This window comes from Salmo trutta, chromosome 16 (genome assembly GCF_901001165.1).
Source record: "Salmo trutta chromosome 16, fSalTru1.1, whole genome shotgun sequence".
NCBI lineage: Eukaryota > Metazoa > Chordata > Actinopteri > Salmoniformes > Salmonidae > Salmo > Salmo trutta.
In genome coordinates, this window is record NC_042972.1 from 26,566,725 (window position 1) to 26,588,237 (window position 21,513).

General features: G+C 40.9%; 1 protein-coding gene across 10 annotated transcripts; it reads right to left on the bottom strand.

Annotated features, from left to right (window-relative positions):
• Positions 1-165: 165 nt before the first annotated feature.
• LOC115150410 (ADP-ribosylation factor GTPase-activating protein 1) lies at positions 166-20,861 on the bottom strand. 10 transcript variants are annotated; one of them, XM_029693669.1, is made up of 14 exons: positions 20,666-20,861; positions 20,283-20,353; positions 18,501-18,610; positions 18,065-18,236; positions 17,800-17,900; positions 10,317-10,403; positions 9,752-9,863; positions 7,741-7,797; positions 7,617-7,649; positions 6,195-6,224; positions 5,296-5,352; positions 4,817-4,876; positions 4,348-4,415; positions 166-4,246 (listed from the first exon to the last, which is right to left on the bottom strand). In XM_029693669.1, exons 2-14 carry the CDS (start codon positions 20,340-20,342, stop codon positions 3,868-3,870), a joined length of 1,326 nt encoding a protein of 441 aa, XP_029549529.1. In that variant the 5' UTR covers positions 20,343-20,353; positions 20,666-20,861; the 3' UTR covers positions 166-3,867. The 10 variants fall into 10 exon arrangements, with proteins under 10 accessions (XP_029549529.1, XP_029549532.1, XP_029549531.1 ...); XM_029693672.1 differs by lacking the exon at positions 4,817-4,876 and having other exon boundaries at positions 4,348-4,409; XM_029693671.1 differs by lacking the exon at positions 4,817-4,876.
• Positions 20,862-21,513: the final 652 nt, after the last annotated feature.

Sequence of the window (21,513 nt, forward strand, 5' to 3'; positions counted from 1 at the left end):
GCTGCACTAGACTCGTCTTTTAAACACTTCGATTTTTAAAATCAGTACATGTGCAGCGCAATACATGTAAACATTTAATACAACTCGTAATGTGATTAAATTGACCTCGTGACACCGTCTTCTAAAAAGATATCCACCATGAGAAAAAAATAAGTCAAACACATACATGTATACGTTTTTATTTAGCATAGAGACAACAGGTGGTGCACAGAAATACACCCACAACCGGAACTGTTATATATTTATAGAGTATTTATAGAGTACAGTACTATAAGGGTCAAGCCTACCGTAATCTTATGGTTTACATTAGAGTTAAGGGCACTGGAGGAAATTATCTTCAATCGATCACCATTATGGAACGCTTGTATAGATAAGTTAGTGGAACTCAAAGAAAACTCTCCAACGCCCAATGCACTTAGAAATACCAATTATGTTTTTAAAAATAATCCTCAACTATTTGTTTTTTCAAACCGTAGTTACATTAGGATGCATTAACCATTTAATTTACAATATCGAAAAATAGCAATTTATTGACCGAACAATGATATCTACAAAATATTGTGGGTTGCAATCTCCAATGTGACAGTCAAAACACGAATAGACAAAGAGCACATATTGTACTTTTGTGAGAAGTTCTTTTAGGCCTATATTTCACACATACCAAATGATCGGTGAGATTGTGTAGATCTATAAACAGGATCTAACATTTAACATCCTTTAAAGCACTGGAATTCATTGATAAAAAAGTAAACATTTTGGGACTGTAAGAAGATGCGATTTTCCCTGGTGGAACCAGCATGATCACTATGTTCACCTTCAGGCTGGTTCCACTAGACTGATTAGTCTTAACTGAAAATGTTAAGTCTTCATAAAACTTACAGTACAAGAAACAAATATATATAAATCAACAAAGCATAAGAAATATGGAGGCAAACTAAACAGCACCTCGTTTTACTTTAATATTTTATCATACATGCTGTCCAGCTAATAAGGGAGAACACACACTCTTCAAACCAAACTGACAATGGTTTATCAATAGACTGAGGTCAGCTCTTTAAGGCTGGTAACATTAAAATAGAGGGCAGGGGAGATGGAGCACTATTACAGAAGATGCACTACTACACAAACATTGCACAGTTATCCTAGTTTACATCTCCAGTCATTATGATTTTTTTTAGAAAACATGCAACTCTTAAGATGGTCTTTGTTGCCCTTTTAGCAGAAGCACTTTTCTTTCACACAAGACAATGCATGCCACGCCGTATCAGCCCATAAACTGTGGTTCCACCAAAAAAAAACAGCCAGGGGAAGGAAATGCCAACAATCTGGTGCAACTAAGAATAGTAGCCTCGTCATCTTTCTCAGGAGTAGAATAATTATCTAAGCAACGCCTCACTCTCACATACAAGGGTGAAATTGAGGGTTCCACCTCACAATGGGAGACTGCAAACAACTTAAATGAATCTGTTAAAAGTGACCTTGGTAAAGTCACTCAAAACACGAACAAGGCCATGATTAGGCCTAGCCAAGCCTGCATGGCTGATTTTGGAGTGAATCTCTGGAACCACATTATTCTGCACTTCATGTAAAACATGTGGCTCATTTTAGAAGTCCAGCAAATAGCTTGCTTTCAAATCAGCAGTATTCAACATCACTCCTTGAGAAGTGAATGTTTGTCAGAAATTCACTGCACAAATCCAAATTTTATCAAACTTTCCTTTAAAGATTATTACATTAATGGCCTGAGATCTGTTCTTTGCCCGTTGTTTGATTCAACATTTGAGTTCATAAATGTGCGTACTTGGAGATCAACAAATTCGGATGCAACACTTACCGCCGAGACTGAAAAGCTCAGCACAATAAGAAAGTGTTGATTTTTAGTGTTAAGAGGACAGATACAGACTAGATCCCACTATGGTTCAATGAAGTTCACGGAGGTCACAGAAGGTTGCTGTGGTGGTCCCACAGGTTTGGCAGTATTACTACATACATGCAATGAAGCATAAGTCACCCCAAAAACAAAATGTGCCCAGTTCAACACACACAATCATGTTACAGATTAACACACATACTGTACATGAAATGAACACATGATCATTCATATTACAGTTAGCAGATGAGATTAATACAATCAACAACCACCGATTGAGTGGTGGAATAGTACTTTTATACTATCAACCTCTTTTTTAGACAGGGTTGTATACATTTTTCTTTATTTAACCTTTACTTAACTAGGCAAGTCAGTTAAGAACAAATTCTTATTTACAATGATGGCCTATATACCAAAATGTACATCACCTGTTCATCATCAAAATAACTAAGTTGTACTAACTCAGTCTTCTCTTAGGGTTTCAATGAAAAGCAGGCTGAGAATGTATAAGATAAAAAAATATTGTTCAAACAATGTACTTGCATCATATGAATCCAGCAACTACATCCTACCAAGGTTAGTTTCAGTCATAAATTGACACAACAGAACGTTTTGTCTAAGTTTTAGTCAACACCGACAGCACTGTTGGGGTGCAATCCAGGGATGCTGGCTTTACATGACAAACACACTAGAGTCCATAATGAAGTCCTTGTCAACTTCATTATGCATTATGTGGAAACAAAGTGGAAATCCCTGTTTCTCATGGGCCAACCAGTGAGCTCCTCTCACTCTAAACACTCTGGTTCAGCAGGTGACTGCTGCCATCTTTAGTTAGGATGACTTGAACGCCTGAATATAGAGCAGGGCTATTCAAACTGGCGGCCCACGGGCCAGATCCGGCCCATTTATTAATTTAGACTGGCCCTTTGATTAATTCTGAACATTAATAAAAGATCTGCCAAAATGACAAGCAGTATGGTGGTTGTCTAAAGTCTAGTTTTGGGCATTTTTAGCACCTATGTGGCATGTTGATAATTTTTTGTTCATATGAATTTGTCACAGTGTTTGAATGGTTTAAGCTACAAAATATTATGACCCCATTCCTGAAAGCTACGAACACGTACATGTCTTCTGTGTCCCTTGCTGACGCTCACAGGGACTCATTAGAAAAGATTGACAAAAACATGCACCTAATGACTGAGGGAAATGAATTCAAAGAAAACTTTGCATTATCTTTTATATATATATATATATAATCTTTTTTTTAATGGTTTTTATTGAGATGCTTAGTTTGATTCTAAGTTTCTAATGGCCTAATTACTTTTAAGAAGCTTTTAATAGTGGTTTAAATAAATAAACAGTGAGCAAGCATTGCACCTTTTCTTTGTTAATTATAAAAAATAAAAAGTAGTTGCACCTCGACTCACGTTAGTTGGGCACCCTCCACTTCTCCAATTACTTTTGGCAATATTTAAATTTGACAAATTTCTTTATTGGTGTCTCAGAATAATCACGTGGGAAATATCCAGCCCCCCTGCAATTAACCTTTATTTCTTTACATCTGGCCCTTGTAAGAATATAGTTGAATAGCTCTGCTATAGAGTCATAAAACCAAGATTGCACCTTGCCTTCTAATGGGGAAACAACTTTAAATATTACATATGATTATGCCCCTGCTCTCACTTAGATTTTTGAACTGCAGTTAAAAGGTAACTTTATTTACACACATCCAGCAAAATAAAACACTAGACTGCTTTAAAGTTTGTGAATATTCAGGTATACTCCATATGCATGGAGCTCAATTTACTTTCAATTGATTCTTATTGAGGAATAACATAACACATAACTGGCATTGAGCGCAGCCCAGGTTAGAGACAGGACTGTGCAACTGTAAAAGTGCCAGAATAGGAAGGAAAGGCGGCAGTGAAGGAAAAAAAGGCAAAGGGAATAGAGAAAAAGGGAGAAATGGTGCAGTGAGGAGAGGGAGTGAGAGGCCTCTACCAGTCTGCATTGTCCCAGGTTTCCTCAGCAGGTTTGTCAGGGGCAGCAGCGGGGCTCTTCTTGCCTTTGGTCTCTCTGCCGCTGTTGTCCCAGTTGTTGTCCCAGGCCTCCCAGCTGTCTCCAGTGCTGTGTTTGTTGTTGGTTGCCGCCTCCGAGCCCCAGTTGTCCCAGCTGTCAGAGCTCTTCTTCTCTGTGGCAGAGTTGTCAACGTTGGTCCAACTGTCGCTGCTTGGAGACTTCTTGGGCTTGGAGGAGCTGGTACTCCCAAAGGTCTCCCAGAAGTCCTGCGCAGGGGCCTGGCCTGGTTCTGGGCCTGAGGAGTTACCCTGGTAACCCTCAGTGGCATCCATGTTCTGGTAGCTCTCTCCTTCTGACCTGTGGGAGAGGGTTAATCAAATAAAGCCACCCACCTACCTAAGAACATATATGGCATGTCACATCTCCAAGCCAAAGTCCATTTGAATACTTGACGTTACCCGTCCTCTGGCTTTCCAGCAAAGAAGTCGCTCATGTCTTTCCAGCCTTTTGCACCAGCGCCCTGGACCTGAGAAGAGGACACACGTCAAACTCCAAAAAACATCACTAGACATGACATTTTAATAAAAAGTTAACTAATGAAATCAAATCATTGACCTCTGTATTCATCACATTGTCCTTTACCTGAACAACTTAATATAATACAAGTACAGTTCAAATCTACATACTCACCACCAGAATAACAATGGCAGCAAGAGAAATGGGAGATCAAATTGTATTATCTTCAAAATATACATCAACACACCCAAACCAGTCTCCTTTTCAGGATACGTAATGGGGGTGACAGCACCTGAATATTTAGTCATTCTAAACTTGGGAAAATGTCTAATGAATGCCTAGCTTCCCATGACCCTTGCTCAGGAGACTGGTTGTCGGTTTGCAGTGTGGCAGAGGTCTGCCTTCTCCTACCTTGGATGCCAGCCCAGCAATGCTGACGGACATTTCATCTAGCAACTTGCCATCTTTTACCTGGACAAGCCAAATCACCGTTAATGGAAAGAACTCACAGCATCAAGAGGTGGGCGTGTAAATAAAGATATCACCCACCGAAGCTAGCTCAGGCAGTATTTCTTATTGAGAGCGGTACATATTTTACTGTGAGCAGTGGTTAGGCTTCGATATTTTACTGAGAGGACACTAATAATGTGGTGATTAGCCTACTTATAAGGAGAGAGCAGGTGATTTCAGTCTCAATCAACACCAATTTTAAGCAGCTATGTGGAATGTTTCTACATCAAGCAATTACACATGCACAGTATCTAGTCAGTCACCACAGCAGACATTCCGAAGGGCACAATGCACATTCAAATTTAAAGCTGGTTCAACTAAGCATATTAGCCTATAGGGACCCACCACCAAATTAACATTAACTTCAAACACAATGTTACCTTTTCGTGGGTAGGTTTGATAACATTCTCATTTAATGTCTGTCCTAACTCTGTGGCCTAGTTGGGAGTGAGGGAGAAAATGTGTGAATCAAACGAACAATTCGACATTCACGCCAACACAAGACACTGTTTGAGTAGTAGGCAGCTGAGGCAGGCAGGGGAACTGTCATTCCATTGACTAGGACATTAAACGAGCAGTCGGCACAGCGGACGGACAGCTGACCCTCAAAGGGTACTGAGCAATGGAACTGTCATGCATGGATGGATAACCCTATGGTTGGTGAGTACGAAAGTAATGGTCACTTTACCCTGCCTTCATGTACATATCTACCTCGTACATTAATCTGGTACTCCTTGTGTATAGCTTAGTTCTTGTGTACTTTATTCTGCTTTTAGAAGCATTTCACGGTAGTCTACACCCCATGTATTCGGCACGTGACAAATAAAATGTGTTTTGTTTATAATGATACCACCATGTCTGTCTTTGTAAATGACAGGAATGTTGACACTCCTGGAACAGGTTCTAAACCATTTGGTCTTATGAGCCACCAAAGTTAAAGTGACCAAGAACTTCATATAAATAAATACATTTAACACTACAACCTTTGACATTAAGATTATCCATCAACTTTATAAAAAAATAAAAATAAGAGACCGAACAATGTTAATCTGCAGCCAAGCAAAAGCTTACAGTAACAGTACAGGTTGAGCTACCTGTCTGTATCCACCATTTCACAGGAGTGGGTTTAGAAATGTTTACATAGAATATCAGACAGGACACTGATGACCAGCCAACAAGCTCTGGGTGGGTGGGGATGAATGCATTCATAAAAACAATAAGTAAATGAGATATGAAGGTATCATACGGACAAAGAGCATGCATTTGTTATTGGTTTTACCGGCTCTGGGGGCGGCTTATAGCCCCTTAACTATGTTCCGAGAAAGCGAGGTTAAAGAAGCGTCAAACAGTTCCAACACAGTAAATTCACAGATTAAGGTCAGTTATTTCTGTCCAGTTAATTTATGATCAAAAATTCAAGGGAAACGTGTGGGGGGGTAAAAAAATCTGTGTTCCATGAGCTCTAAAGGCTAAACATTTGCATTGCCGTTTCTGCTGCAGAGGGATTAACATACATTAAGGGCACCCATAGAAATAATTAAGTTCTAGAATATAATTATTTTTCTGTGGGTACATCACATGGAATTAGGAGACTGAGCCTCAACCAATATATCGCTTTGGTTGAATTATGATCAATGAAAATGTCTTATCACTCAAATCAATTACCATAGCTTGGTACTTCTGTAGAGAGGGGGGCTAGAACTCTGTCTCTCTTTAGCAGAGCATCATGTTAGTTATTACTTGAGCCATGAGAGAGAATGAGCATATGAATGGTTTCCTTATTCAACAAAAGGGGATTCATACAATCACGTCTTTATCAACATCGTTAAATGGCATCTTAGACTTGTAAGGTTAAAATAGTTTGTTTGAGCTCCCGAGTAGAGTAGTGATCTAATGGAATGCATCGCAGTGCTAGCTGTGCCACTAGAGATCCTGGTTTGAGTCCAGGCTCTGTGGCAGCCGACCACAACCGGGAGATCCAAGGGACGCCGCACAATTGGCCCAGTGTCATCCGGGTTAGAAGAGGGTTTGGCTGGCAGCGATATTCTTGTCCAATCGCACACTAGCGACTCCTGTGGCGGGCTGGGTACAGTGAACGCTGACAGTCGCCAGGTGTACGGTATTTCCTCCGACACATTGGTGCGGCTGGCTTCCGGGTTAAGTGGGCATTGTGTCAAGAAGCAGTACGACTTGGCTGGGTTGTTTCGGAGGACGCACGGCTCTGAACCTTCGCCTCCCCCGAGTCCGTACGGGAATTGCAGCGACAGGACAATTGGATACCATAAAAATTGGGGTGAAAAAAAATTGTTTGTATCTACACATCCATGTAAATAGTCTCATCTAAATACACAAGTTTTTAGAGCATATGTACAGTAAGATGCAGAATTATGCCAGTAAAAACATTCATAACGTTATTTTCGTAGTCAGGGGGTTTTTTTCGGGATAAAAATGGCTTAGGTGGTAGGCGTGGCAGGGGCAATGGATATGTTTGCCAACTGAAAACTTGAGGTCCTCTTGGCCAGAGAGAAAGTTTTGCTGGTGTAAGCTAATTTCCTGCAATTTTACCATGAGGCTAATTGAAAATTGCGTAAAAAAATAAAATACTGGGCCCCAAAAAAACATTATGCAGAAAAAACCCTGGTAGTAACTAAAGACAAAACTCATCAGTTACTAATAACGGTTTAACAAAAGGAATTCATACCTTCAGGGTTGCTGAAGTTGCAAGTTTTGCGGTCTGTTTCAGTGAAAAGATGGGATAACGCAATTAATAAAACAGTAAAATGAAGTTGTGTGACAGGATAATAACTTTCCTTAAAGATACTTACATTATCCTTGGCAACTGCGGCAATTTTGCTAGCTCCGATGGTGAAATTGCTCCAGCCCTATAGAACAAAACATGTCATACGAGTCATCATAACTCCCAAATGGTACTATTACAGCGTTCAAAACTGAGAACTCGGAACTCTAAGACTTCAGTGCGTTCAAGACAACTGGGGGGAGCTCCAACTGGGAAAAACCTTTTTGAACACTCATCCAACTCAGGGCATCTTCCTAGAGCTCTGACTTTCTGACCTGAAGATCAGAGACACCATGATTTCACATTTGGGGGGACAGAGTTCCCAGTTGTCTTAAAAGCGCCACACACACAGTTGAAGTCAGAAGTTTACATACACCTTAGCCAAATACATTTAAACTCAGTTTCACAATTCCTGACATTTAATCCTAGTAAAAATTCCGTCTTAGGTCAGTTAGGATCACCACTTTATTTTAAGAAGGTGAAATGTCAGAATAAGATCATTATTTATTTTAGCTTTTATTTCTTTCATCACATTCTCAGTGGGTCAGAAGTTTACATACACTCAATTAGTATTTGGTAGCATTGCCTTTACATTGTTTAACTTGGGTCAAACGAGTCAGGTAGCCTTGCACAAGCTTCCCACAATCAGTTGGGTGAATTTTGGCCCATTCCTCCTGACAGAGCTGGTGTAACAGTCAGGTTTGTAGGCCTCCTTGCTCACACATTCTTTTTCAGTTCTGCCCACACATTTTCTATAGGACTGAGGTCATGACTTTGTGATGGCCACTCCAATACCTTGACTTTGTTGTCCTTAAGCCATTTTGCCACAACTTTGAAAGTATGTTTGGGGTCATTGACCATTTGGAAGACCCATTTGCGACCAAGCTTTAACTTCCTGATGATGTCTTGAGAAGTTGCTTCAATATATCCACATAATTTTCCTGCCTCATGATGCCATCTATTTAGTGAAGTGCACCAGTCCCTCCTGCAGCAAAAAAACCCCACAACACGATACAGTCACCCCCGTGCTTCATGGTTCGGCTGGTGTTCATCATGCAAGCATCCCCCTTTTTCCTCCAAACATAACGATGGTCATTATGGCCAAACAGTTCTATTTTTGTTTCTTCAGACCAGAGGACATTTCTCCAAAAAGTACAATCTTTGTCCCCATGTGCAGTTGCAAACCGTAGTCTGGCTTTTTTTAATGGCAGTTTTGGAGCAGTGGCTTCTTCCTTGCTGAGCGACCATTGAGGTTGTCGATATAGGACTTGTTTTACTGTGGATATAGATACTTTTGTACCCGTTTCCTCCAGCATCTTCACAAGGTCCTTTGCTGTTGTTCTGGGATTGAGTTGCACTTTTTGCACCAAAGTACGCTCATTTCTAGGAGACAAAAAGCGTCTCCTTCCTAAGCGTTATGACGGCTGCGTGGTCCGTGGTGTTTATACTTGCGTACTATTGTTTGTACAGATGAACGTGGTACCTTCAGGTGTTTGGAAACTGCTCCCAAGGATGAACCAGACTTGTGGAGGTCTACAATTCTTTTTCTGAAGTCTTGGCTAATTTCTTTTGATTTTCCCATGAGGTCAAGCAAAGAGGCACTGAGCTTGAAGGTAGGCCTTGAAATACATCCACAGGTACACCGCCAATTGACTCAAATTAGGCTAATTTACATATCAGAAGCTTCTGAAGCCATGACATCATTTTCTGGAATTTTCCAAGCTGTTTAAAGGCAGTGAACTTGATGTATGTAAACTTCTGACCAACTGGAATTGTGATACAGTGAATTATAAGTGAACTATCTGTTTGTAAACAATTGTTGGAAAAATGACTTGTCATGCACAAAGTAGATGTCCTAACCGACTTGCCAAAACTATAGTTTGTTAACAAGAAATTTGTGGAGTGGTCATTAAAACTCGTTTTTCAACTTCAACCTATGTAAACTTCGACTTCAACTGTACACACACACACACACACAGAGACCCATCTACTACAGAGCTATGCAGATTCCCAAATGCTGTGCCGTATTACTGCCGTACCGAATAAATGGAAGATAGCGCGTTGTTCAGGACATCATCCTCCTTCTCTGGAGTCGGCGTATTCCCAAAGCCAACATAGCGGTTCTCCTGATTCCCACTATAACTGCCACCGCTACAGGGGAAATTGTACATTTGCGTAAATGACAAGTCCTCATAGGGTGACCAAAAACATATGCCATTTAGCCGATGCTTTTATGGAAAGCGACTTACAATCATGCATACACATATGGGTGGCCCCAGCAGGAAAGAAAACAATATGGATGAAATTGAGCTTTAAGCAAAATGTTAAAAACTTTGTATTCTGTGGCATCTTTTGTTTTAAGACCCTGTGCTACATTTTGGGTGAGCATTCACAGATAAAGTCCTTGAAGTTGTTAAGTTTTATAATTAGGGTTAAGAATACATTACATAAGAGAAAAGCAGATTAAAGTGATCTTTAAACAAAACAAAAATGTTGTCTGTGGCATCTTACTTCAAATTTAGACCATGTGCTTTATGTGTACTATAAGAGAAAAGCTATACAGCTGCCTCAGGGAGGAGTGAGTCATTGATACGATGGTCTCACCTCTGATAAGAGTTCACATCGTCACTCAACCAGTCCTCAAAGGCCTTGTCTGAAGGTTTGCCCGAGTTCTGCCCCGGGCCCCCTGAGCTACATTGGAAAACAGATGACAGAATATTATGAGACTTGATAACATTGGACATTAGTACTTTGGAAACATTCAAGTAGTCGAATACTTCAGCTAAATAACACTATTTTCACCTTGATAGGGCTGGGCGATATGACCTAAAAATATAACTTATGGCCAAATCACAATATATAGATTTTTTTAAATGTTAGCTAAATAAACTTTGTTGTACAATTAAAAAAAGGTCAAATACACTGCATTTCAAACAACCAGCAAAAATCTCATGAATTCAAGTCACGTGAAATTAGGCTAAATAAGCCCCACTAATAATTGATTATTTTATAAAAATTGTTTAACCTGCTTTTCTTGCAATAATCACTGATCTGGCATTCAAGTCTATGAAAATGTCAAAAAATAATGACCTTGTAGCAGTAACTATAGAAAATTAACACAGGTCTCAAACAATCTCTCAAGGGCAAACTGGCTTGCTCATGAGTAGCAGCTATTCTTTACATTTCAAGTGTAGTCAACTTGGATCTATTTGCTTGCTAACAACACAGAACAGTTATGAACACACTTCTGTCCATCAACGGTTTGAACAGCATGCTAGCCTGTCCACTTTGTTCACATGTTGAAATAAGTGGCCTACTTTAGAGTTTCCGATTCCTTATATAAAACTTATGCTTATTCCACATTTATACCGCGCATACATTTTTCAGAATGTTCATTGATACTCCTGTTTTAGTAGCATCTTATTTGCATGCAATTTGAGTAGTTGACATTTTAAAAAAGGGTATCCTTAGAAAGGATAAATTCTCTATTACAGTAAAATAATGTCTCAATGTGTATTGGTGTCCATATGACCCATTCTGTTGGACCAAACCAAACCTTTTAGCAACATGAAATCTTATTCAAATCTGTTCATATACATCGCCAGGAAGAATCATTTATTTAAACATTCTGACAAGCAACTGCTTAGATTTAATTTTCACATATTCATAAATTGGTAGAATGTTTGGGAATTACGTATATTAAGGCATTTGTGAAATTTCTATAGTAATATAGTGAGAAAGCGGCCGTGCATTTGAACAATTAATAGACACTGGAGTAAATAAAAACATCTGTCTTGTCCAGGACCGGAGTCTACACAGACCGGTGTGCATTAGCCAATCAGAGCTACAGTAGGCCTATATGCAAATAAGCCATTTGCCACAGGGGTCTGCCATCATTCACTTTGAACTGGACTGTGTTTACAGGCAGTTGCAACAGCGTGACTTTAGATTAGAGGTCGACCGGTTAATCGGAATGGCCGATTAATTAGGGCCGATTTCAAGTTTTCGTAACAAATCGGTATTTTTGGCCACCGATTTGCAGATTATTATTTTTTTACACCTTTATTTAACTAGGCAAGTCAGATTAAGAACACATTCTTATTTACAATGACGGCCTAGAAACAGGGGTTAACTGCCTTGTTCAGGGGGGATTCGTTTTTGCAACCTTCGGTTACCAGTCCAACGCTCTAACCACCTGCCTTAGATTGCACTCCACAAGGATTAACAGGCTGGCTACCTGTTACGCCCTGGCAGCAAGAAGCAAAGGTAAGTTGCTAGCTAGTATTAGACTTATAAAAAAACTATCAATCTTAACATAATCACTAGTTAAACTAGTAATATCATCAACCATGTGTAGTTATCTAACGTGTCCTGCGTTGCATATAATCGATGCGGTGCCTGTGGATTTTCATTGAATGACAGCCTATTTCGACAAACGGGTGTTGATTTAACAAGTGCATTTGCAAAAAAAGTACTGTCGTTGCACCAATGTACCTAACCATAAACATCAATGCCTAACAGGAATATTTAGACTTAGCCACCCATTAGATAAAATACGGAATGGTTCCGTATTTCACTGAAAGAAAAAACATTTTGTTTTCGAGATGATAGTTTCCGGATTCGACCATATTAATGACCTAAGGCTCGTATTTCTGTGTGTTTATTGTATTATAATTAAGTCTATGATTTGATAGAGCAGTCTGACTGAGCGGTGGTAGGCAGCAGCAGGCTCGTAAGCATTCATTCAAACAGCCCTTCAATGTGCTTCAAGCATTGCGCTGTTTATGACTTCAACCTGGGTGGGTATAATTTGTGGAACGTTCCAACAGGAATCTATTCCAAAAACTTCGTAAATAACAAGGTTTCCAAAAAACAACGCATACAAAGTTGTATAGCGGCAGAATAAGATACCGGGTAGGGCGTGGTCTATTTCATTGCGTTTTTCACTCATCACGTTTATTCCGAAAAATGTCTGTCCTCACATGTCCGTTTGCCTATGGACAAACATTAAGAATAAGCTACGTGGTGAGTTGATGGCTATTCGGCAGCTAGTTAGCTAGGTTTGTATGCGTTGCTACTTTGTATGCGTTGTTGGTTGGCAACCTTTTACATTACGTTTTTTGGAACAGATTCCTGTTGGAACGTTCCACCCCTTCAAGCCTATCAACTCCAAGATTAGGCTGGTGTAACCGATGTGAAATGGCTAGCTAGTTAGCCGGGTGCACGCTAATAGCGTTTCAAACGTCACTCGCTCTGAGACTTGGAGTAGTTGTTTCCCTTCCTCTGCATGGGTAACGCTGCTTTGAGGGTGGCTGTTGTCGATGTGTTCCTGGTTTGAGCCCAGGTAGGAGCGAGGAGAGGGACGGAAGCTATACTGTTACACTGGCAATATTAAAGTGCCTATAAGAACAGCCAATAGTCAAAGGTATATGAAATACAAATCGTACAGAGAGAAATAGTCCTATAATTCCTATAATAACTACAACCTAAAAGTTCTTACCTGGGAATATTGAAGACTCATGTTAAAAGGAACCACTAGCTTTCATATGTTCTGAGCAAGGCACTTAAACATTAGCTTTCTTACATGGCACATATTGCACTTTTACTTTCTTCTCCAACACTTTGTTTTGCATTATTTAAACCAAATTGAACATGTTTCATTATTTATTTGAGGCTAAATTGATTTTATTGATGTATTATATTAAGTTAAAATAAGTGTTCATTCAGTATTGTTGTAATTGTCATTATTACAAAAAATTGTAAAAAATGTATTAAAAAAAAATATATATATAAAAAATTTAAAAAACGGCTTTTTTTTGGTCCTCCAATAATCGGTATCGGCGTTAAAAAATCATAATCAGTCGACCTCTACAACGCAGTCGCCAAAAGCCACCAGAATGGATTTCTGCAAATAAGTAAACACCATGGGAGTCCTCTTACATTTGGAAACTTTACAGTCCTATTGATCAAACCACTATGAAAAAAGGTAGGCTCTCTATCCATCAGTTATGTACATCAACAAGATCAACAACTAATGCTAGCCAGAGCAAGATGAGCTAAAATTTAACAACAGAACACTAGATAAACCCTAGTTGGCCATCAATTTGACTGATAAATGGGGAATTGCCACCTTGTCCATCTGCAGCTTGCCTGCCAATGCCACAGACAAGACATGACACGCAGAACTCTGACAAAGTGGGAAGCATGAACAAAGGAAAGCATTAGCAGAATCTAACTCTTGGACTCAGTTGCTGTGAAAGCTACCATCCCGGGACCCTGCCAGATTCCATGTAGAGAGAGACACGGAAACCCAGCTAGCTCGGCAGTCTCAAATGGAAGCCGCTATTGAACGTTTAACGCTGCAGGAGCTGTGTTTACTTTGCTTTATTCCGGGACAATGATGACCGCCCGGACTTTCAATGTAGCTTGCAGAGGCCAAAAAGGGGCTAAGTGGCTACTCTTAGCAAACAAGTAACGAACCTACACAAGCTACTGGGGAAAATCAACGACCGCCTACTTTTTTTTACTCCAGCAGCCAGATGCCTTTCTGGTGAAAGTGTCACCACCGTGTCGGCTCTCCACAGCCGACTGGCCGGTACCCTGTAGGGATCCCTTCCCGGTCTCCCCCTTCCTTGGAGACATGAGCTAGTGGGATGCTCCTAGATGACTTTGGGGATGTTCCTGTTCTCGACCCAACCAACCAGCCATGGAGCTGTCACTTGCCGTGGAAGTAAGTGTCCTCTGGCAACGGGGGCCTCCTTGGAGATGTTAAGCCTGAACCGGACAGACCAGAAACGGCTTTGCCACCCTGGATCCAGAGGTTCCAGTGCCTTCTTCCTTAGGGGCTTCCGATTAGAGATCGGATCCGGAGGTACCTGCGCCTTCATCCTCTGTTCGGTCTCCCTCTCTGAGCCACACCGCCCTTCGGTCCTCAAGGGTTCCTCTAAACCACTCGAGGTGAAAGAACGGCCAGACCTTCTCGGCTGTTTCACTAGCGGTCATCATCGGCAGGACATTACAAGGCCACTTCCAATCGTTTTACTTTAGATGCCGGGAGCTGACGCTGTCGTAGTCCATGTGGGGTCAAACGACATTAGGAGGGCTAGCTTGGAACTTTTGAAAATTTATTTTAAAGAACTGAACGATTCTTAAAAGCAGCCAATAATTTCAAGTCCAATACCATTGTTGGGTCGCGGGTGTGAAAGATTCAGCAGGCTACTGGTATTACATCTGGCTAAAAGATCACTGTAGCTCTGTTGGAATCACTTTTATAGATAACTTTGACACCTCATGAAAACAGAATATACTCTATAGGAATGGAGTCCATCCAAATCATCTTGGCTCCCGGACTCTGTCCACACATTAAGGCTGCGTTGAGAAAATGATTTTATACACCTATCAGCAACGGGTGTGGCTGAAATAGCCAAATCCACTAATTTGAAGGCGTGTCCACATATACTTTAATATATAAAAGTGTTTTGAATTGGCTACCTACAGTAGTTATTAGTCTGTTCATCATATTTTATAAGCCTACCTACTGCTGCACTGGAATGTCTCTCTCCTTAAGGCATCAGCATGCTTCAGTTCGGCTGGCCCTTAGCCGAACTCGGCTAGGCGTACCGAATGAGTGCGCTCACATACTCCCTTAAAAAAAGACTATCGTTCATCCATTTGAGACACCGTAGCCAATATACACTTCAAAAGTCACAATTAATCCAAGATAACGCAAGAAATGTAATTACATTGATGTTTTTACCAAAAATACCTTAGCCGCACAACGTTACAACTAACATGTTTGGTGCAGTATTTCACAATGACATTTTTTTCATGAAAACGAGCTCTCAATGAATGACAAAGAATCATTACTGTTGACCAATCATCGATGAAGGGTCGTAGACGTCGGCTACCGACAGACTTGCCTCAAAACATTGTGTCTGAACAACTGAAAAAACCCTTACCGAAGTCCAAAACGTCATAAAATACTGAGAAAAATATATACATGCAACATGTGTTGGTCCCATGTTTCATGAGCTGAAATAAGATCCTAGAAATATTCCATACGCACAAAAAGCGTATCTCAAATTGTGCACAAATTTGTTTACATCCCTGTTAGTGAGCATTTCTCCTTTGCCAAAATAATCCATCCACCTGGCAGGTGTGGCATATCAAGAAGCTGATTGAACAGCATGATCATTACACAGGTGACCCTTGTGCTGGGGACAATAAGCAACAACAAAAAAGGTGCAGTTGTCAACACAATGCCACAGATGTCTCAAGTTGAGGGAGCACACAATTGGCATGCTGACTGCAGGAAAGTCCACCAGAGCTGTTGCCAAAGAATGTAATGTTAATTTCTATACCATAAGCCGCCTCCGTCATTTTAGAGAATTTGGCAGTACATCCAACCAGCCTCACAACTGCAGACCACGTGTAAACACGCCACACCAGGACCTCCACATCAGGCTTCTTCCCCTGTGGGAAGAAGACGAGCCACCCGGACATCTGATAAAACTGGGTTTGCACAACCAAAGAATTTCTGCACAAACCGTAAGAAACGGTCTAAGGGAAGCTCATCTACGTGCTTGTCATCTTCACCAGGGCCTTGACCCAGCTTGGCGTCATAACCAACTTCAGTGGGCAAATGCTCACCTTCCATGGCCACTGGCACACTGGAGAAGTGTGTTCTTCACGGTTGAATCCCGGTTTCAATTGTACCGGGTAGATAGTTTGTATGGCATCGTGTGGGAGAGCGGTTTGCTGAGGTCAACGTTGTGAACACAGTGCCCCATGTTTGCGGTGGGGTTATGGTATGGGCAGGTATAAGCTACAGAAAACGAACACATGCATTTAATTGATGGCAATTTGAATGCAGAGATACTGTGACGAGATCCTGAAGGCCATTGTCGTGCCCTTCATCCACCGCATGTTTGTTCATTTTTAATTAGGATCGTCGCAACGTTAGCTAATCTTCCTGGGGTCCAACAGATATGTTTCAGCATGATAATGCATGGCCCCATGTCGCAAGGATCTATACACAATTCCTGGAAGTGAAAATGTCCCAGTTCTTCCATGGCCTGCATACTCACCAGACATGTCACCCATTGAGTATGTTTGGGATGCTCTGGATCGACATGTACGATAGCGTGTTTCAGTTCCTGCCAAAATCCAGCAACTTCACACAACTATTGAACAGGAGACAGACAACATTCCACAATCAACAGCATGATCAACTATGTGAAGGAGGTGTCGTGCTGCACAATGCAAATGGTCACACTAGATATTGACTGGTTCTGATCCACGCCACTACTTTTAAATTTTTTGGGGTATCTGTGACCAGATGCATATCTGTATTCCCAGTCATGTGAAATTCCTAGATTAGGGCCTAATTAATTTATTTCAATTGTCCAATTTCCTTATATGAACTGTAACTCAGTAGAATCTTTGAAATTGTAGCGTTTATGTTCAGTGTATATGCACAAACCCTTCCAAATTGTTCCGGCTGGGAAGCATGCGGACGCCTTTAAGCAACAGCCTACTCGTCTTGCACACATGCAGGTGATGCACGCAAACAGACACACATTCTGATCCTGGCTTATGTGTTGATTTTTATTTGATTGATCAAATATTTAAAAACGGTGCTTAAATAAATTCCAATTTCCAGGACTTTTCCTAAACATTACAGATCTGATCCTTTTTCTAAACTTTTCCAAGCCTGGAAAACATTTTTAAATTCTATGACTTTTCCAGGATTTTCATGACCATACGGACCCTGGAGGTTTCACTCACCAAAAATATGTTTAATGCATTTCTATGGGCTTATTCTGGACCTTCCCGCCTTTGGGACAACGACTCCCATTGTTAGGGCGGAGACATGAACATCTTGTCATTATATTCAGATCTCTGGCGTAAATGGGAAAGTGCACACAGCACAGAAGGAGCGACAAAACCAGGACAAAACCAAAAAGACAGCATGAGAACAAGTAGACAAACATTCATAAAAATGAAATACAAAAAACATTGATTCTTCCATTACAGGCATTTGGAATATCGCACAAAAACATTAATTAAATCGCCCAGCCATACTTACCGATGAGACGATGAAAGTCCTGTCTTGGGCTGAGGTGGAGTCCAGTCCTTGGCAGAGGAAGTTTCAATAGACCACTCCTTCCCTTCTGCAATGGTTGCAACCTGTCAATAGAATACAGAGGAATGGAATTCAGCGAGTGAGACCATTCAATATGTCCTGTCTGATATTAGCATTGGAAATCCATAAATGGACATTTGGAGTGTCCCCGGCAACTGTGCTGAGCATGATCATTAAACTATGACTCATGAGAGTGAGGCTTCCTCACCTTGTCTCTGAAAAGTGCAGCAGCTCTGCTGTTATATTTGTCCTGCATGGTCCAAGTGGCATCATAATCATTTTGGAGTTCCAGAAACATACGGAACTTTCCGTTCCCTCCCGCCTTCATCTTCTCCAGCTCAATGTCCTTCCACTTGTCCATGGTAACAGAGCGCACAAAGCTACAGTATAGAGATCACATCAGGGGTTCAATACTTCTAAACACACTAACAGTCAGGAAAGAACAAATGTGGATGGCTGCTGGCTATGGTGGGTTAACAAAGCACACAACTGCTAATCATTATCTTAGAAGAACATGGCTAAAAGCAATAAACAATTTATCTAGGATAAGAGGATTTTGACATTCATGCACATGTCTCTGCTGGCAAGCATAAATCCCAACACAATCAGCAAAATGGTCATTTTGGAACTTTGAAGTTACTCACCTAAGGTGCACTCCCAAGCCTCTGTGTTTGCCAGAACACTCCAGACAAATCCAGATCCCATAGGTAACACTAACCCACTGAGGGTTGAAGCCCCCACACTCAAAGCAAAGCTGAGAAAAGGAGGGGGAAATGTCTAACCATTTGATGTCATTGTTGACATTGAAAAAGTGAATGTGGACACTGGACAGTTATCACATTGAATATATCAGCAGAGATTGTTCAGCCCTCGCTACTGTTTTAACTCCAGTGTCTAGGCCCTGCCCTGGGCAATCAAGCAATCAAGTCGTGACTAAAGTGTGAGTCGTGACGCATGCTTCCCAGTCAAAACAGTTGACTGGGGGTTCTTAATGTTTAATACACTCACTAAATGCAAAATTATTTCAATTCAAACTCAGTAATGTCCTACCTTCATCCACAGCGCATCCACTAAGTGTTCAGACCCCTTGACTTTTCCACATTTTGTTATGTTACAGCCTTATTCTAAAATTGATTAAATTGTTATTTTTTTCTATCAATCTACACACAATACCCCATAATGACGAAGCAAAAACTGGTTTTATAAATCTTTGCAATTTTATTTTAAAAAATTCACATAAGTATTCAGACCATTTAAATCAGTACTTTTTTGAAGCACCTTTTCCAGCGATTACAGCCTCGATTCTTCTTGGGTATGACGCTACAAGCTTGGCACACCTGTATTTGGGGAGTTTCTCCCATTCTTCTCTGCAGATCCTCTCAAGCTGGATGGGGAGTATCACTGCAGAGCTATAGTCTCCCAGTCCCTGCCGCTGAAAACCATCCCCACAGCATGATGCTGCCACCAACATGCTTCACCGTAGGGATGGTGCCAGGTTTCCTCCAGACATGACACTTAGCATTCAGACCAAATAGTTCAATCTTGGTTTCATCAGACCAGCGAATCTTGTTTCTCATAGTTAGAGTCCTTTAGGTGCCTTTTGGCAAATTCCAAGCGGGCTGTCATTTGGCTTTTACTGAGGAGAGGCTTCTGTCACTACCATAAAGACCTGATTGGTGGAGTGCTGCAGAGATGGTTGTCCTTCTGGAAGGTTCTCCCATCTCCACAGAGGAACTCTGGAGCTTATTCAAAGTGACCATTGGGTTCTTGGTCACCTCCCTGACCAAGGCCCTTCTCCCCCAATTGCTCAGTTTGGCCAGGCGGCCAGCTCGAGGAAGACTCTTGGTGATTTCAAACTTCTTCCATTTAGGAATGATGGAGACCACTGTGTTCTTGGGGACTTTCAATGCTACTGTTCCCCAGATCTGCGCCTCGATACAATCCTGTCTCGACACTCTACAGTCAATTCCTTTGACCTCATATCTTGGTTTTTGCTCTGACATGCACTGTCAACTGTGGGACCTTATATAGACAGGCGTGTGCATTTCTAATCAATTGAATTTACCACAGGTGGACTCCAATCAAGTTGTAGTAACATCAAGGATGATCAATGGAAACAGGATGCACCTGAGCTCAATTTCGAGTCTCATAGCAATGAGTCTGAATACTAATGTAAATAACGTTTTTTTTCAGTTTTTTATTACAAATTAGCAAAACATTTTAAAAACCTCTTTACACTGTCACCATGTGTGTAGATTTGAGGATGTTTTATTTATTAAATCAATTTTAGAATAAGGCTTTAACATATCAAAATGTGGAAAAAGTCAAGGGGTCTGAATACTTTCTGAAGGCACTATAGAGCTTCAGTGGCTATAGTGCTCAAACAGCAAGCGAATGTCGTTCGCTATCCAACAGTAGTTACTCACGTTGTTTTCCTCCTGAGTTCTCACTTCCTTCAAAACTCTTCTAGTTCTTGGGCTTGCCATTTTGACTGACACTGAAAGAGAGTAATCATTAGCAATCTTACAAAGAAATCACGTCCCATTTACCTCTTATCAACGAGCCATCAATGCACCACTAGCTAGCGGCTAATTTAGGCAGCCTTGGACAGACTTTGAAAGACATAGATAGCGATCTAGCTAAATAATCAACACTATTCGAAAACAATGAAAATACGAACTGACAGCAACTACCAAGCTGAATGGCATTAAATAGTCTATGTATGATATATTGTGTATCTGGAGCTAGCTAGCCGTCTAGATAACGCCGGTAGCCAACCGGCTGATGTTAGCTACTGCTAGTCTCTTACCAGGCCGGGTAATGTAGAAAGCGTCCGGCTTGCTTAGTTCGATATTACTTTTTGCTAAAGATGTGGAGTTAAAATGTATGGAAAATATGTGTCAGCTCAAATGAAATCCATTGAGAAGAGCAACGAATGCTAGCTGATGTCAAACACCTGTGGCCATGTTGAAAACTAGCTAGGCAATGGCAAATGTGCCTACGTTGGCATTGCAATGCATTATGGGAAAAGCGTCACTCTTCTTCTTCTCCTTCTCCTTCTTCTCCTTCTTCTATCGTATATTGGCGATCGCAGAATTTAATGTGCATCCCGCCACCTACTTTGTGGGATGGAAACAGGATTCCCCAAAATGGAACAAAATACGCCAAAAAAAAGAACTACCAAACTACCAAAAAATAAATAAAACAACATTTTTGTTTAAAAAAATAAAACAGATCTGATGCCTACACAGGTTCAAGAGGAAGGGTCTTCAAGCGCAGTCTTCTGTCGCATCCACAATAATGTCCAGTTTCTTAGACTTCTTTGAGACTTGTGCTGTACAGTTTATAACTGTGGCAATGAACGCAACAAAATCCACCTTTTTAACACACAGGGTATCTTTTGACTGGCAGCAAACATTTACAACAGGCTGTGGTGCGTCCACTACCATATCTTCACTAGCATCACTTGTTTCCTCAATTCTTTTTGAATCACTTTCGCATAGGAGATTCAATTGACCGCTCTGACTTTTGCCACCACAATCTCCTTCACCCTTGCAGGGCACTCCAGGTACTCGGGGTCATGATCCCCACCACAATTGCAACACCGTTGTCCTACCCACACACCTTTCTTCATTATACTCTGTCCATCTGCACACA

Coding starts and splice junctions, on each gene's coding strand:
- LOC115150410 (XM_029693669.1), bottom strand. CDS start 20,342: ATGGCAAGCCCAAGAACTAGAAGAGTTTTGAAGGAAGTGAGAACTCAG. Junction 9,864..10,316: donor GATGTGAACTCTTATCAGAG/GTGAGACCATCG, acceptor TTTCCCCTGTAG/CGGTGGCAGTTATAGTGGGA. Junction 7,650..7,740: donor CCGCAGTTGCCAAGGATAAT/GTAAGTATCTTT, acceptor TCACTGAAACAG/ACCGCAAAACTTGCAACTTC.